Raw genomic sequence first — 18,076 nt, forward strand, 5'->3', positions numbered from 1 at the left:
TTTGTGAAGAGGTTTTCTAGGTTGGCAGAATTTCATTGTTGCTTGAAAAGTGCAAAGTGCTCGTTAATTTGCTTTTTCTATAAAAAGAGGTCTGAGAACAAAGATGCTATATTTGTATTTGCTTACCTTTGCATTAGTAATCTTTGGAAGGATAAACAAAACTAAATGAGCATCATGTGTATTGATAGGAATTGGGCAGATGATGGAGAGGAGAGTGAAGGAAAGCTTTTGCTGCTCACCTTTATATTTTCTGAAACATGCAACTGTACTACTTATGCCAAATAATCTATTAAAAAACGGGGGTGGGTTGTGGGTGGGAGGGAGTGGCAGGCAAGCAGATAAAGCAACATCCCTAAAGAAAAGGAGTCCCAAGACAAGGCATTCTCTAAGACTTGATTCTGTTCATTTCTGAGCTGTCTTGACCTTAGAACCCATTGAAAACTGATTATATTGATATCTGTTTTGGGGGGTGAGGGGAAGTAGTTTCAGGTTGGACTTGTCCTTTCAAGGTTGGTTTGAGTGTAAAAGCAGGGAATGTCTTTATTAAAAAAAAGAAAGAAAAAGCAAAAAGTAAGACAAAATAACACTCTCCCCCTCCAGTTGAGAGAACTGCTTCCAAGGCTCTGCAATACCAGTCCCCAGACTGGTGGGGAACCCCCTCTCCCTGCAAATCGTCTTGCTCTGCCTCCCAGGCCACTTTCCAAGAAGCAGGTCAGGAGTGACAGAAGAGGTGTGGGAGTGGGGTGGGGGTGAGGGGCTTTGCATTTTCCGATCCCACGAGAGACCTGTTACATTCAGCCCCTCAGTGGGAGTTTGCATTGATGGTTCGAGTCCTCACGTTCTGCATCTCACCCCCCTCCCGTCCCCACTCTGTGCCCTTGGCACGCCCCTTGCCCAGTTTCTGGGCGTCAGTTTCCAGGTGTTAGTAATGGGTGGGGGTGGGGCCGGTGCCCCGTCAGGGTTAGTGCGCCTCCTGCCGGCCTAGGCGGAGCAGTGCAGGCTGCACGAGTCCGCGGACGAGAAGAACCTCCACACGTTGACCAGCGGGAACATGAGAAGTGCTCCGAGCAATGAGCCCCCCTGCACTGCCGCCCCACACCACAGGAGGGCGCTGCGGCTCTGGTCACGCAGGATCACTCCCAGCATCACCTTGACATAGCTCAGACAGCCGGTGAATAGCACCCACGAGGTCACCTGCGGGGATGGGTGGGGAGAGATGCAGAGTGAAGGGGGCTTGTGGGGTGAGCCCCAGGGTCGAAGGGCACTCAGAATGCGAACCAACAGGGCTAAGTGAACCCCATGGAGTAACCTCTGAGCGCAGAGAAAGCCTTAGAGGGTGACCCTGCGGGCCGAGGGGACCCCATGAATTGACCCTCCACCCCCTCCCTGGGGGCAAAAGAGAATCCAGTGGCTATTCTGGCTCCTAGATCAAGTCAAGAGCATCTGAGAAGCGGCCCAATGGGAAGAGTGGGATTCAGAGGAGCCCCCACGGCCATGTAAGACCTGCCCGGTCTCCTTTCCCACCCACCTAGGGCTTCCTGAAAGAGTAGCCACAAAGACTTTAGAAAGTTCCAACCAGGGGTGTCTTGGTGGGGAGCAGGGAGGGGCGGGGAAGGGAGAGCAGCCCGTGTCAGATACTCACAATGAGGGTCTCTCCGCCCCAGTGGCCCTGCAGGAGGGGGCAGGGGCTCATCACAGCCATGGCCATATTGTAGGCCCCAAATCCGGACCCAAGCACCACGAGGACCCCCAGGAATGGCAGAGACCTAGGGCAGAGCGGGGGGAGGTGAGGAGCCTGACCATCATCCCACCCTCTCCCGGGGGCCACGTGGAATGGCCAGTATCTCTAGGGTTACAGGTTAGACCCCTATGGAAACTCCCAGGCCACCAGTGGGTCAGTGAGACTCCTGAAGGGGAGGCCTGGCCCGAGGGACGCCGAGTGTCGTTGCAGAAGCTTGGCAAGAGAAACAGCGCAGGCTCTGCGGCCAGATGGACCTGAGTTCAAATCCTCGTTCTGCCATTCAAGCTATGAAGCTAGTCCCTGAGTCTCAGTTTCCTCACCTGTGAAATGGGAATCCCGTGAGTGAGCAGAGCCTGGCTCTGCCCTGCCCCCATCCCTACCCTATCTGCTGCCGCCTCTCCCTGCAACGCCCCTAACCTCAGCTAGGAAACCAGCAACTCTGAGCACGGCACCTGCACTGCAGGGTATGCTGTGCACCCTTGGGTGATCTTTCCCTCTCTGGCCTCAGCTACCCCTGGAGCCAACCCAGACCCACAGCCATTTGCTGCAATGAGCATAATAACTTCAGGAGGCCTCCTGTGAGATCTCATCTCTGACCGTGGAGGACACGGTCCCTCATGTGAGGCCCTTGCCCCTCGGGTCTCCCTGTTCACACCAGACTGGTCTTCACTCCTGCCTCTAAGGACTCTTTCTGCTTCAAGATTCCTGGACTTCATGGCTCTCAGGTTCTTTAATTCCAACATTCCCAGTTACTCAGATTCTGCAGGTCTCTGGGCTCTTCTAGCTGCTTCCCCAGAAATCTCCATTCTCCATCTATGGCTTTTAAGACCCAGGGGAGAAAATTCAGCTTCCTGGCAAACTAACATTTTCCGTCTGTCTTGTCCTCACCCTCTGTCCTTCCTGGGCTGGGAAAAGTGGGTGTGAGCAGGTCTGAGAGGCCAGCGAGGGCCAGGCAGGGAAGAGGGCTGGATGGGAGACTCTGAGCCCTAAAATTTCATGACCCCAAGGTAGGCATTTCTCCTGCTGGGGTTTGAAGCCCCTGCATCAGAACCAGCAGGATTACTTACTAAAAATTAAAATCTAGGCTGGCTCAACTTGCCAACTTGCCAACCTCTCAAGTGTCAATTCACCAACGTCCCCAGCCCATTCTTCTGGGTTCCCAAAGGAGCCAGCCATGAGCCTACAGAAGAAAGGCAGGGGACGTTGGTGAATTCCCAAATCCTGGGAATTGCCTCAGTTTTCCCATTAATAAAATGGGAAGCACAGTCACTGCCTGTTTCTCCTCCCGGGGCAGTGATGGTGGTGGCCGACAGGTAGGACCTGCCATGTGCCAGGCACCACTCTAAGAGCAGTACAAGATCACCTCATTTCATCCCTGCAGCAACCCTGGGAGGTTAGAACTATTCTTATCCCATTATCCAGATTCAAAGCCCTGCGGCATAGAGGGGCTAAGTGACTTGTCCAGCATCACACGGATAGAAGTGGCAGGGCTGGGATTTGAACCCAGGCAGCTGAGCTCCAGAAACCATGTTCTTAACCATTACACAGACAACCCAATATAGGCGGGGTTGGAACTCGGGGGTCTAGAATGCCGTCTTCCCCCAACCAGAGTCCCCGGGCTGGAGGGAGCAGACCTGTTGGGCAGGAACATGGAGAGGAAGCAGGCGAGCGGGTTGGCCATGGCGCTGAGGGTGGCCGACAGGTGGTAGGCGACTGGGCCGTAGGACAGGCAGGAGTAGGTCTGCACGGAGGGCAGCACGCCGTTGGTGAGTGCGTTCACAAATGCCACCAAGAGGTAGATGACGGTCAGGTGAGCCGGGGGTTGGGGGGCCAGGCCCCCCTCGAGATGCTCCTGGTCCTTGGTGCCGTCCGCTGGGCCTGGGGAGCCCAGGTCCTTCTCGTCCTGCGGCCGGAAGGAGTGGAGGGTGACCTGGGAGTTGGAGAGGTCCCCGGGGGAGGCTTCCGGGCACCTGGGCTGGCGCTGGAGGAAAAAGAAAGCCGCCAGGCAGCAGGACATCATGGAGGAGAGGAGGAGGAAGAAGACCAAGGGCGAGAAGTTGGCGGGCAGGTAGCGGCTTTCCAGGTGGACCGTGGAGGCTGCAGTCCCAGGGAGGCCAGTGGCAAGGGTGTCGTTAACTCCCTGGGTGAAGACAGAGCAAGGGTTGGACAGGCCCCCGGATACCATTGGAACATGGGTATCGACAACGCTAACACTTGTCACAAAGCCCACGTATCCACAAACAGTTGATAAATATTATGCAAATAACTAAATAAGTAATAGTAACAACTGCTTGCATTGATTCGGTGTTCTCTGCCTGCCCAGCTGGTCGGTGCCTCCTAACAGGCCTGTGCAGTGGGGATCATCAACCCCCAGGTCCACGGGACCAAGGAGGCAGAAGGACTGGTCACTCACCTGAGTGTCACAGGCACCATGTGGTGAAGCAGGTCCACCTGGCTGTGACTGGGAAGCTGGACCTTTCACCACTCTGCTACCCTTTGGGGGCAGCACCCACGAATGTGTTTGGGGGTTGGGGGGCTGGCTGGGACTGCTCAGTGGAAGGTCAGCCCCACCTAAGCAGGAGCCTGGTGAGGCCAGATCTTTTTTGAGAGATTCCAGGCATCTAGACTGTCACATGTGAAATTTCAAACAATTTAAATATCCCCAGTTAATTCAAACCCTTAAAAAACTGCTTGCAGGCTGAATGTGGCCAGGTTAGTTTGGGTGATACCAAACATTAAATGGTCCGATATCTACTGAAAAAAGTTTGGAGTTTTAACGATGTGAGGTGTTGAAGCAATGTCTCAAGTCTATGGTTCTCCACCTGGCTATACATTAGCCTCACCTGGTGAATTTTTAAAAATACAAGTTTCCAATCCTTTATCTGTAATTCTGAAATCCAGAGACCCCTGAAAATGGAAATGTTTTTTCATGACTTAATTGCCAGCAACACTTGAACTGTCACGAGACTTGTAAGGCCCGCGTTTGCCCACTTGGTGTGGATGCTGGTGGGATGGGGACTGCATGGTCACTGGGCCAGCTTGCAGGACCAGGTGCTGCCACAGACCAGGGGAGGTGTGTTCTAGAATCTGAAAACACCAAATTCCAAAAGACATCAACTCCAAGGATTTCAGATGAGGGTGGTCTTGGAGATTCTTATTAATTGTTTTGGATGTGTGGGTTTTGGGGGTGGGGGGTAGCATTGGTATGTTTTGGAAGCTCCCCCAGGAGATCTAAAGTGCAGCCAAGTCAAGGACACCATCCTACTCAATGTCTGGGAGACACAGGCATCATCCGTGGTCAAACAGAGCAATGCAATGGCTCTGGGTCATGTTGGGTACCTGGGGGATCCTGTTCTCCCTGTTGGTCATTGGGCCTGAGGTGGTGCCTGCTGGTTTAGTGATGTTGACGCAGGTAGTAAGCCCTGAGCCCTGGGCAAGGGCCACCAGGCTAGGCAGGAGGCCGCTGAGTCCTTCGCCCACGAAGAAGGTGGTGAGATAGTGGGCAGGCAGCCGGCTCATGAAGGGCAGGAAGGTGACGGAAGAGGTGCAGTCCACGAGGGCGAGGAAGAAGGTGAGAACCAGGAAGGCGATGCTGTGGAGTCCCCCCAGCACCCAGGAGGTCACGTTCCACAGGAAGGCAAAGAGGGCACAGGAGACGGTGCCTATACCCAGCATGGTGAAGATGATGGGCACATCAGAAAGCCACCTGGCTCGAAAGTGATGGAGCAGGGTGACCAGGAGAGGGCCGACGTTGGCCAGTTGGATGACCACTGTGAGGTAGGAGGGCAGGTACCAGCCTTCGGGCAGCTCCATCACCAGCAGGGGCAGCTCCACCCAGAGCCCATTGATGGCCACCCAGGAACCCATCCCGAAGACACAGACCAGCAGGTGATTCAGGAAGGCCATGGCACTGTCTGCCCCGGTCTGGAGGCCGCCGCCTCCTCAGATCAGCCTGCAGTGGGGCAGACAGAGAAAGACACCAGGAGAGCAATTTTGAGTTCATAGCCTAGCAAGAGACCATGCTGTTGGGCCCAGATTTTTCTCTCATCCCACCTCCCTCCATGAACAAGCTGGCTTTTCATTAGGAGATAACATGGGCAAACTCCTTTATTACCAACCATTGAGTGGAAAAAGCTTTCTAAGCATGACTCATAAATCCAGAGGCAACAGAAGAAAGTTTGGACACATTTAACTGCACAAAATCTAAAACAGAAAACCTTCTGCATAGAGGACAATGCCAAAAGCACAGTCAAAAGACAGATGATTGGGCACAAATATTTGCAACGTAGATCACAGCCAAAAGGCTCATCTCTCTAATACATAGAGTCCCTAGAAATTGAGGATGGAAAGACCAACAGCCCAATGGAAAAGAGGGGAAAGAATGTTGTTTATGTTTGCTAAAGCTGCCGAAATACAATATACCAGAAATGGATTGGCTTTTAACAATGGGGATTTATTAGCCTACAAGTTGTAATTCTAAGGCTTTAAAAATGTCCAAAGTAAGGCATCAACACTCTGGGAATTTACTGTTTCCTTTATCCTCTCTTAAAGGACTTCAGCAAAAGGATTAAGACCCACTTGGAATGGGGTAGGTCGCATCTCAGTTTAAGTAACCTAATCGAAAGGTTTCACCACAATAGGTCTGCGCCTCCAGGTATGTATGAAAGAGCATGGCCTTGTCTGGGATACATAATAACTTCAAACCACCACACTCCACACTCTGGATCCCCAAAGGACATGTTCTTTCCATATGCAAAATGCATTCATTCCATCACAATATCACAAAGGCTTAAATAATTTCAGTAACAGTATTTAGTACAAAGTACCTCAAAATCAGTTGCAGGTGTGGTCTGTCTTAAGCCAAAACTCCCCTCTGGCTATAAACCTCTGAAACTTAGAACATGTTATTTGCTTCCAATATACAAAGGAGGGACAGTTATAGAGTGAACATTCCCATTTCCATAGGGAGAAATTGGAAGGAAACCGGGGGTCCAAATTCCCAACAGTTCCCAAATACCGCAGGACAAACTTCATTAGATTTCTAGGTCTGAAAGTCATTTCTAGAATGATGTTTTATCCTTGGGGGTTGAGACAGTGGTAGCCCCACCCTTTCTAAGGGCTTGTGCAGTGGCCATGCTCTCTCCAGACACTGGAGTGAGAGTTCGGCCATGCTTTTGGCCCCACCCTCCTCAAATATCAGGGTGATGGCTGGACTCGAGGCCAAGTCCAGGGCACAGGCTCAACCCCCTCAGCACAGTGGGGAGGTAGCTGGGCTCTCCTAATCCCTGGGGAATGTGCTCCACTCTCTCTGAGGCCTGGGGCGGCAGCATTCTTCCTGAACAAGGAGGCTAAGGCTCGCCCTCTACAAACACTGGGGCAAACTCACCCTTTCCACGTGCATGGACTGGTCTGCTCTCCTAGCCCAAGGTGTCCTGGCTCCAGACCTCAGCTTCGATGACTTCCCTTTGAAGTCATTTTTCCTTCAATCTGTCCCTTTTTTTGTCCCTGTTCAGTCCAGTCACTGTCTAGGCTGGCAATAGTTCTGTTCATACGGATCTTGCAAAAACCTCATCAGTTTTGCATGCAGCATACAGAGGTCCCAACCCATCAGACAATAGGATTTTCCATAAATCCTTTCTGGGTAACTCCTTTTCCAATCCTGCCTTGCACTGAAATTGCTAACTGGTTCTGTGTTCTGTTAAATCCTCCCATGGGACTCTGTTCTCTGGGAACTCGCTTTCTGGAAGCTCGGAATCATCCAAACCATCAATTTCTGGTTTATTTGCACCCAGGAGTTCAGTTTTCAGCCTGTCCCTTTCCACTCACATTTTACTGTCAGCTGCAAGGAGAAGCCAGGCTGCATTTTCCACATTTAGTTTGGACATTCCTTCAGCTAAACATCCGAACTTGTCACTTTCAAATTCTGCCTTCCATTGACATCAGGGCTCAATTTCACCAAATTCTCTGCCACTTTAAAACAAGGGTTGACTTTTTTCCAGTTTGCAATGACACATTCATCATTTCTGTCTAAGGTCTCATTGCAAGTAGCTTTAGCATCCAAATTTCTACTGACAGTCTCTTCAATGCAATCTAGGCCTTTTCTATCAATCACCTCACAATTCTTCCAGAATCTCCCCCTTATCCATTTACAAAGCCATTTCTGCATTTTTGTTATTTGCAAATCACAAATCTTGATACCAAAATCTGTTTAGGTTTGTCTAAAGCTGCCAAAAAGCAATATACCAGAAGCAGACCGCTTTTAACAGTGGGGACTTATTAGCTTACAATTACAATTCTAAAGCCATGAACCTGTCCAAATGAAGGCATCAACAGGAGGAAACCCTCTGTGAAGAAATGCTGCTGGACTCTGGGGCATCTCTGTCACATGGGAAGGCACATAGCTGGAGTCTGCTGGTCCTTTGCTCCTGGCTTTTGTTGCTTTCAGCTTCTGGCTGCAGTGGCTCTCTCAGCTTCTCCAGGGCTTTTCTCGAAGCTGGGCTTTTTCTGTCCGTAATCCTCTCATAAAGGACTCCAGTAAAAGGATGAAGACCCACCTTCCATGGGGTGGTTCACACCTCAGTTGAAATAACTGAATCCAAAGGTCCCACTCACAAAGGACTGAACCCACAGGAATGGATTACAAGGACACGGCTTTTCGGGGTACATACCAGCTCCAAACAACCACAGATATGAAGATTCAGGAAAAGACAACTACAAATGTGGGAAACAACCCAAGTGCTTATCAACAGAGGAGAGCCTAAAGGAATGAAGGACAATACTGCTCTCTTTGCTTGCATTTACATAAAGCAGCTCTTGAAGGCTACGTGGGAAGAGGTGGGAGGCTTGTGGCACCTGGTATGTATCTTTTTATATAGTTTTAATTTGTGAACCGTGTAAACATATTACCCGTGAAAAAAAAACACAGTTACCTGAAATAAAATTTCCATCTACCTTTTTTCTTCTGAAATTAAAGAACTCCCTAGCCGGATCTCAGAGACCACCTACTCCAGCCCCACCCCACCCCCAAGTATTCCGCCATCTGTGTGCCACCTTGCCAGTTACCATTGAAATCCCTGTGCTGTGCCCGACTCTCTTAGTCTAAGCAAAAATACCAGAGGGGCCAGGAGTGGGGGCTCAGGAGCCAGCTGCCTGGGTTTGAACCCCGCTCTACCACTCACCAGCTGGCTGACCTTCCTTGGGCAAGTCACTTCGCTTCCCTGCACCTCAGTTTGCTCACCTGTAAAATGGAGATATAATGACAGCATCAACCTCGTGGCTTGTATTGAAATGTGACAGTGCTCTTGAGTCCCTGCCATTTCAAACAGTGCCTGGCACACAGTGAACCCTCACTCGGGATCAGCTGTTATTATTATCATGAAATGCCACATGAAAAATAATACATGACTGCTCACATTTAAAAAGGAAAGCTGTACCCCCTGGGGTACCACGTGACATCACCGGCGGAGCCTGCACCAGTTTGAAGAGAAGTGTCAGTTGGACTGAATTCCCTCCTCTCACCCCTGGGAAACAGGGTCCAGAGGGAAGGGCTCTCTCGAGGGTGGGAGTTGGGGTTTAGCGTGGGTCCCCGCAGCTGTGCGTGGTGACTCCCTTGTCCCTTGTTTATGCTGTTGGGCTTTAACTCTGGTCTCCTGCCCTCTTCTTTCTGGAACAGGCAGGAGTGTCCCTTTTGGCTGCACCTCGCCCCGAAAACCACCAACACCCCTGCAGCTCCTCTCCCTGGTCCCCAGGCAGACCTGACTCCTCGAGCCAACGCTGGAGGGAGTGGAGGCCTGAGGAGCCTCCCTGGGCTCCCGGCTACCACCTCCCTGTCCTCTCCCGAAAGCAAGCGGGAGTGTGACGTGGTCAGACTTGTTTTCAGTTCTGCTCCGTCACCTCCTGTCGGGGCGGGGGTGGGACTTGGGTGTGTCTCTTCAGTTCTCGGTTCTCACCTCTGAAGCCCGGCTGACTAACAGCCCGGAACTGGCCTGGTTCTCGGTGTGCGCAGGACTCCAGGAGAGAGGGGAAGCACCAGACAATTGCCACAACCATTTCTCCGCCCATTGCCTGCCCCCCACCCCCACCCCCATCCTCTGTCTACATCTTAAGCTTCCAGGGAGACCCCGCCCAGCCTCACCTGCCCCCGGGGGAAACCTCCTCTGGCTGCCCAGCCCTTTCATGAATTTATGCAGATACATGCCTTGTCTTCCAGGTGACACTGAGAATCCTTGAGATTAGGGGCTGCCTTGGAATCTGGCTTCCTGAGGGCAGAAGGGCTTTCGGCAGTGATCTAGTTCAGGGTTTATAAACTGGCAGCTCACCGGCTGAAGCCAGGCAGCGGAAGTATTGTTTTGGTTTGCTCAATGTTTCAAACAATTGGTCACTGAAATCGGCAAGCTAGGAGATGAGGGCATACAGAAGTCAGGGTTTCTGGTTTCTCCTTTCTGATTCCTTCCTTGGAAGTCCAACCACGTTGGCCCCCACTCTTGGCCTTCTTTACCTGTTGGCACCTGCCTGGTCCCCGTGGGCATTTGAGTTTGCAGCCCCTGCCTGAGTCCAGCTCCATTTCCAAGTGGCTTGCCCTGGTGCCACACTAGCTGGGGGCCAAGGGGAGGCTGGAATCCAGGCCCTCACGTTTCAGCCCAGGACTCAGTGCCCTGCCGCTGGCCACCTTGGTGCTGTCCCTGCAGCGGCAGCAGCGAGACCCTGGAGTCAGACCGCCTGCCTGCAAATCCCGGCCTCAGCCCTGATGAGCTGAGCAAGCAACTTTTCCGGTGCCTCGGATTCCTCTCCCTTAAAATGGGGATGCTCCATATCAACGCCATAGCAGCGTTAAGTGCCAGAGCAGGGCTCGGCACACGGGAAGTGTTTCATCCACAGTAACTCTGTCTTCTAAGACCCCTATTTCAGCAAGCACATTGACTGTATTTGAAATATGCAATTACCCTGAACATACTTCCAGATACCGCAACACAAATATTTCCTGATGGCAACATTTCGTGATCACTTCCTCCTAATCAATCAACAAGGGGTTATTAAGCACCTACTTTGTGTTTGATGTTTTGAGGGATGTGAGACCACAGGGGCTGTTCCCAGAGAAGAGGGCAAGCCTGCGGGGTGTGGCCTGCAGACTGCAGGTGCAAAGGGTATGTTCAGGGCACAGGTGGAGCTCTGGGGGGAGGGGCAGCAGGGACTGTACCCTGGGGGAGGGGCTCCCACCCTACCTTGGCCAAGGTAGGTAACCCAACAGCTGCAAACGGGGAATCATCCCTCCCTGGGGCAACAGTAGAATGGAGGAGAAAGGGGACCCCTTTCAATGGCCAGGCACTTTGGCATAGCCTCTTATCTTTCCACCATGCTAAGAAAACCCAGAAACAAGTGACAGCTGCCCACCCTAACCTGAGGCCAGAATCTGGTATCAAGCAGGCAGAACCCCACTGGAAAAAAGCTGCCCCCACCCCCATCAATGCAGATTTCTACCTATTATTGGTGAAACAATACGGATTGAAAAAAGGTAGGCAGTTGTATGATTTTCTGAAGCCAGAGGCTGCTAGTTGTTTCTCAATAGCCACTCTATTTCCTAGAGCTCCAATTTTTTGTTGGGCAAAAATGAAAGGACTGGGCAGGCCACAGTGACTCAGCAGGCAGAGTTCTCTTCTACCATGCCGGAGACCTGGGTTCGTTTCCCGGTGCCTGCCCATGCCAAAAAAAAAGAAAGTCTCTCTTATAACTGGGTATGGCCGTGCCACCAACTTTGGCCAACAGTGTCGGGAGTGACATCAGGAAGTCTCCTTAAAGGAGAAGGAGAATGTGTCTCTGCCCTTTCTCCATCCTGCTGTCTGGGACGGAGGTGTGCAGCCATTTTGTGCCATGAGGGGTAGGGGGTGGAGTGAGGGTGGGGTAGGAGACCAGACCTTCTTGGGAGCGTGTAGCATGGAGCAGCCACCCCGGCCCTGCACTGCCTGTGGCTTGCTTGTTTAAAGTTCTTGTTTAAATTGCAAACAAACGATCTTGTTTAAGCCACTCTTATTTTGTATCAGCAAAATGCTGGCTCAAAGCGTAAAAACATCTATTTTCAAGGCTGTATAATGACCGATTATAATAACCAAAACCAAATGAATACATTTACCGATTATAAGAACCAAAACCAAATGACTACATTTACCTCTTGCTCTATGTGCTGTCTCACAAACTCAGGGCCTGTCCCAAGAACAGATATTTAAAAAGTATCATCCCAAATGGCCTTGGGCATGCCAGAGAGATGAACAGAAGTGCAGTCTGGCGGTGGGGCGTTGAATCCTCATTCCTGATCAGAGGGTGCGAAGTTAAAAAAGATAGGAGGAAGTAATAAGTGATATACCTAATGGAGAGGAACAAGTAAATAATTAAAGGAAGGAGGCAAATTTGCAAAAGATGGTTACCCTTATCATCTGAAAAGCTATTAAACTAGTGAGAGCATTCGGCAAGACTGCCAGTTACACATTGACAAATATCAATAGCTTTCCTGCATCAGAAGATAAAATAAGCCTCCTTTGTTTTGGTAGGAAAGAAATCCTTAAAAAAATACCAAACAATTATTGGACAATATCTGGGGGGAAATCTTACAACAACAACAAAAGTCAATTCTAGCTGGATCAAATAGTTAAATATTTAAAAAATTTAGAACGTAATAGGAATACCCAAAGAATATCTTTGTCATCCGGGGCTGAGGAAGTCTTTTTGCTATTTTAATAGTGGGACTCACAGCCTAGAAACTGTCGAGGAGAAGATGAATATGATGACAAAGGATCACGTCCTGAGAGATCTCGGATGGATGGTTTTAAGAAATGGGGGGTTGGGGCAGGGGAGGGCAATGGACAGGAACTTAAGGGCCACAGAAATAACCAAAGTGACACCAATCACCGCCGATGAAACCCAGCCAACGGACACAAGAAAAAAAACCCAACCCCACTCAGAATAAATAAATGGAAATTAAAACAAACGAGGTGCCACTGGAAAGATTAAAAAAAAAAAAAAAGGAACTCTGGCACTGTCTGTACGATTGCATGTGGGGTGGGTGGGAGGGAGAGGTGGGGGCCCCTGTCCCTGGAGGACAGTGCAGCACTATCTACCTGGAGGAAAAGGCGCCTTCTGACCGACCCAGCCAGTCCACGTCCAGGAACCTATTCTGTGGGAATCGTGGCTCAGGTGCACAAAAATGGGATGCTTGCTCTCTGATGAGAAGACCACAAATCTTGGTACCACTTGGATGTTCGTTGCCAGGGGCTGCGTAAATACCCCATGATCTGATCACTGACAAGGGGGCAGAACTATACGTGCCGAGGGGAAATTAGGTTTAAGATCTAGTAAGTGACAAAATGCAGAGTACAACCGCATATGAGCGTTTCAGAAAAGACGTGTCTACGCCCCCCGCCCCGCCTATTACACATGCAGACACTAGAGGGTCCGCCTCACGGAACAGCAAGCCTTCTTGTTATTGGGTCAACGATTAGGGGACACTATCATTGATAACACGCTATTTAATTATGACAGGGCCACACGTGGAGTCAGTGGTCTTCCCTGAAGTGTGGAATTGAAGACTTACCCCTCCACTCTACATCTCTCTGTACCATCTGGAATTTTATAAGAAATACGTGCAGAAGGCGTTTATGTCATGTTTGCAATCAGGAGCTGGTTGGCTAATGTTACACTCGGTTAAAGTGAAAAATCACACGTGTACCCCGAACATTTTAAATTTAAAATGTGTCATCTGGGATAATTATTCACCCATCCCTCTGTCCTGTGGCCTTTCTGCCGAGCTCTCAGAAGGAGGGGCCTGTTCTCTGGCTCCGTTCTCTGGAAGACTTTTGTCCCCCGCCCCTCCTTCTGCCTGGTTCTTGTCCCGTCTCCAGGTGTCCAGTCCCAGAGTGATGGGCCAGGCCCGTCTCGCCACCGCAGCTGTGGCCTCCCTTGTCCTTCCAAAGCGCCGTCCCCGGGGCCTCTGGCGCTTCCTCCCGTCGCTAGACGCTCTGGCCCGGGCTCCCCGGGGGCCTCTCCACCCCACGGCTCGCTCCCAGCTGGCCTCAAGGACTTGAAATGTAGGTCTGCATGTCCATTGCAGTCCCCGGCCTGCGCCCGTCCCTCGCCGCCTGCTCAGCCTCTGTCTGGAGGTCCAAGGGGCGCTTCTAACTCAGAAACTGCCTCCTGAATCTTCCCCCATGAGTACGTGCCACCCGCCGCCGAACCCGGCCTTCCAAACATCAGCGTCTCCCTTGACTCCTGACTTTCGCTCTTTCACTCAGGTGTCCGATCGGCGGATCTTGTCAATATCTTCAAAGTAAATCCCAAATCTGATCACTTCCAAGGTCCTCTCAGCTACCCCCACCGCCCTCCCCAGGCACAGGCCACTCTCCTGGGTACCACAGCTGCCTCCCCACGGCTCCCTGCTCAGCTTCTCTCCCCTTAGTCCCCGCCACCTGCGGCAGCCAGGTGGAATCCTTAAAACCTGAGCCAGGTCATGTCCCTCGTCTGTTGAAAGCCACCTCATTCCACTCAGACACACCCTCCCTGCTGTGTCCTCGCCATGGACACAATGGCCAACGGCCCTCCGAGTGGCGGCTGGAGGAGCCGGGTCAGTGAGCCAGGTGCACGAGTTCCTGTGCCTGCACGGGGTAAGCACACAGGAACTGCCAGTGGTTGTGATCATCTGTGAAGTCCTTACACATCAGGCGAGAAAAGGTGAGCACCCCGGCAGGAGATGGGCGAAAGGCTTGAGTGACCATTCAACGCATGCGTGAAAAACGAAATGAACTTGAAAATGCACTTGGTGCATTCATTCTATACATGGTGAACCTACTGTGTGCACAGCACAGCACCAGATGGAACCTACTGTGTGCACAAGCAGGGCCGGATGGAACCTACTGTGCGCACAGCACAGGGCCGGATGGAACCTACTGTGTGCGCAGTGCAGGGCTGGATGGAACATACTGTGTGTGCAGTGCAGCGCCAGACGGCCAGGAGGTGGCGCTGGGCCACGTTGACCAGGTCTCGAGGGATGGACAAGACACATGTTTCTAAAAAATGAGAAACACAAAGAAGGACAACAGGACATAATGGCCAACATTTGGGGAAAATGGTGGGAGTGGGGATTCCTCTGAGGTGGGCAAAGAAAGCCTCTCTGAGGACCTGCCCCTACAGCTGAGCACTGAAAGAGGAGGTGTAAGCTGAGTGAAGACCTGGACGTGCCAAGTGCAAAGGTCCTGGGGCAGGAATGAGCCTGGGCTAGTGTGGCTGCACTGAGGGCTTGATAGGGAGACGAGGGCAGACAGGGCACAGGGTAAGGAGTTTGAATTTCATCTTATGTACAATGAGCCCCGTCACTAAAACCCTAAATCCCCCCTTTCCATAGAGCTCAGTTCTCTGGGTTCCATTCTTGAGGCTCCCACAATTGTGTAATTGGAGTTACATAAGTGACTTAGTTCTGTGAGTCTGTTTCCTTATCTAGAAAACAGCGTAATGCAGGGTGTGGTACAGTCCAGTCCTCTCCCCAGCCCTGGCCACACCTCCAGAGGAGGGGCCAGCAGTGGATGGAGGGGCGCTGCAGGCAGAGGGAAGGGCGTGTGCAAAGCCCTGGCTAGTTCACACAGTGGATGAGTGGCGCCGAATGGCTGAAGCTCAGAGTGTGCTGGGGACATTTTTTAAGAAAATGCTTACCAATACTTTCTATTTTTTTTACAGTAAACATGCAGTCCCTGTTCATTCCTTTAACCGGTGTTTATTGGGCACCTACTACATGCAGAACAACGAATGATTGCTCTTGGGAATGTGCAGGAGGCAGACACTGAGGAAGATAAAAATCCAAAATGTAAAGTAAGTCAGCCAGTGGTAAGGGCTACGGAGGACAGTGCAGCAGGGCAGAGGGGGCGCTTGGGAAGGGCCTGGGTGTGAGTGCTGTGTGGGGAAAGGGGGGGTCCAGAGGATGGAACAGCAAGTGCAAAGGCCCTGGGGTGGGATCCTACCTCCTATGTCCCAGAAACAGATGTTGATGGGATTAGAGGCCTGTGTGGCTGCAGGGGCAGGAGTGAGGGGAATGGGGGAGGAAACGGGGTCCCGTGGAAATGGGACAGGTCATGGGTGGGTGTGGGACACTGTAGGACCAGGCAAGGAGCGGCGGGGGGTGGGGTGGGGAGGTCTTTATAGTTTGCTCTGAGCCAAAAGCTCCATTGCTAGAGGCTGTGATAGGATCAGCCTCCGATTTAGTGTTTATCGGGATCTTGTTGGCTGATGTGAGGAGGAGCTGAGGCACAGATAAAAAAAGATGATAACAACAGCCACTATTTCACGTGCAGTCGTGGGGGTAGGGGTGGCCTGAGACGGAGGCTGGAGGGAAAGGCGGGGTGTTGGTGTTGGTGGTGGTGGTGAGGGGATGGCGGGGTCTGGCCACACCCCAGGCCTGGGCAGGGGCCTGAGTCATTGTTGTCCCAGGTTCCAGCCTGCTGGAGAATTGGTGGCAGAGTCCTTGGTGAGTACTACGGGTCCCCGGCTGGGACCTAGCCCTGCTCTAACAAGAGGCTCAGAGAGGGGAAAAAATCTGGAGAGATGGATGATGGGGAAGAAGGGCAGTGAGAAAATCAGAAAGTCAAAAGCTAGAAGGAGAAATGAGCAGAGACAGAGAAAAAAGAGAAACCGAGTCAGAGGAAAGTGGGCACTGCTCAGCTGCTCCCCTCCCTGTTCAACCAACGGTTACCAAGAAACAGCCCCTCACCTCTCCTTGCCTTGGAGCTGAGAATTCTCCTCGGTCACTGACCCCTTCTCACAGAAGTGGGGAAACAGGCCTGGAGGGGAGGCGGTATGTGCCACGCCCTGCCCAGCCTGATCTGAGCCCCACCAGTCATCCAGGCCTGCGCTCACTGGCTGTGCGACCTCGGACCAGCTGCTCCCCCCACTCTGAGCCTGTTTACTCGTCTGTGAAAGGCTCCAGGGTTGTCCTAGCTTGGTGGCCTCGGCTGCCAGGGAGGAAACATGGAGATAATGGGAGCTCGGGCTGGCCTTGGGGACTGTGAGTTCTCATCCTCCTTCCCATCCCTTTCCAAGCCTGGATGGGCTCAAGCCTCCCACGGGCTGACCTTGGGCTACAGCCTCCCCCAGGCCTGGTCCTTTTGCTCTCACTGTCGGTCCCCAAACCCCACACCAGGCCGGTGAGTCTCCGGCCCTAGCCTGGCAGGAGTGGCCGCCTGGATGCTGGGATGGCCTGGAGGCACCGCGGGGCAGAGGTCAGCGGGGGCCTGTATTTTGGCCTGGAGGCTAAAGGGGTTTGGTGTCCACCCAGGCAGGTACGCCTGTCCCAACCCCAAACCTACCGGCCGCCCGGCTCCCACCCCTCCCCCTTCCCCCAACTCAGCCCCTGAAACTGGGGGAAAGGCCAGAGGCCACCTGCTGCCCCAGACAGCGCCCCTCCCCATGGCGTCCCGTGTTCCCTGCCAGCAGCCGACGTCCCGGATACCTGCAGCGGTGCCCTCGCTGGCCAGGTCACCGGCTCCGCCTAGTTACCTGCCGGTCCTGTTCCGAAGAGTCTCTGCGAGGGAGGGCCCCGAGGCAGCTGGTTAATATTAACCTGCCCTCCCCCTACCTGCGGGGGAGGGGCGGGGCTCCAGCAACCCCAAGAGCCTACTCTGTGCCCGGAATCTGTCCAGCAGCCCGGCCGGCCCGGAGGCGCGTCCCACAGGCTCACCCACTTTACCAGGTCCAGAATTTAGAAGGCTCGACCCCCAGAAGGCAAAAGATCCGCCCAGCCAGTTGGCTCCTGCCCCTCCCTGGGGATTCAGGCTCCACCCTGGGCGGCTGTCATTCTTTCACACAGGAATAGGCCCCCCGGCCCTATGCCTGGCTCCAATTCTGGCACTTTAACTCAGTCACTTGTGGGCAATCACAGGGCTTACCCCAGCGGGGCGGAAGTCGCCCCAGCCAGCGTGTGCTGACCCCGCCTGGGCTGCTCTCAGGTTTGACCCACATTGACACATGTAATCATCTCCACAGCCTTTTGGGGAGACACCATTATCCCCGTTTTACACATGAGGAACCTGGGACTTGGGCAAGTCGAGTCCTGCGTGGGGTCACACCGCACGTGGCAGAGCTGGCCTTGGCTCCATGTCCACCCAGCCACCCCGCCCGATAGTAATACGTAATATCGGATTAAATCCTTCAACAATCCTATAAGGCAGGGAATCACCCTTTACCGAGGGGAACTGAGGCTCAAAGAGATTAGTGATTTGCTCAAGACGTAGCTGCTGAGTGCAGGGCCTAGGATGGGAGGTGGGAGGCTGGGTGGAGCCAGGTGGGCGAGGTCAGAGGGGGGCCTGA

At 52.6% G+C, this 18,076-nt stretch overlaps 1 protein-coding gene across 7 annotated transcripts; it reads right to left on the reverse strand.

Annotated features, from left to right (window-relative positions):
• Window positions 1-381: 381 nt before the first annotated feature.
• On the reverse strand, window positions 382-17,481 carry SLC52A3 (solute carrier family 52 member 3). 7 transcript variants are annotated; one of them, XM_077112079.1, is made up of 7 exons: window positions 17,220-17,481; window positions 11,904-12,044; window positions 8,920-8,978; window positions 5,081-5,693; window positions 3,376-3,881; window positions 1,643-1,766; window positions 382-1,194 (listed from the first exon to the last, which is right to left on the reverse strand). In XM_077112079.1, the coding sequence occupies exons 4-7, from the start codon at window positions 5,645-5,647 to the stop codon at window positions 982-984; spliced, it is 1,410 nt and encodes a 469-aa protein (XP_076968194.1). In that variant the 5' UTR covers window positions 5,648-5,693; window positions 8,920-8,978; window positions 11,904-12,044; window positions 17,220-17,481; the 3' UTR covers window positions 382-981. The 7 variants fall into 7 exon arrangements, with proteins under 7 accessions (XP_076968194.1, XP_076968195.1, XP_076968197.1 ...); XM_077112080.1 differs by having other exon boundaries at window positions 11,904-12,098; XM_077112082.1 differs by lacking the exon at window positions 11,904-12,044.
• Window positions 17,482-18,076: the final 595 nt, after the last annotated feature.

Source organism: Tamandua tetradactyla, chromosome 1, assembly GCF_023851605.1.
Source record: "Tamandua tetradactyla isolate mTamTet1 chromosome 1, mTamTet1.pri, whole genome shotgun sequence".
Classification (NCBI taxonomy): Eukaryota; Metazoa; Chordata; class Mammalia; order Pilosa; family Myrmecophagidae; genus Tamandua; species Tamandua tetradactyla.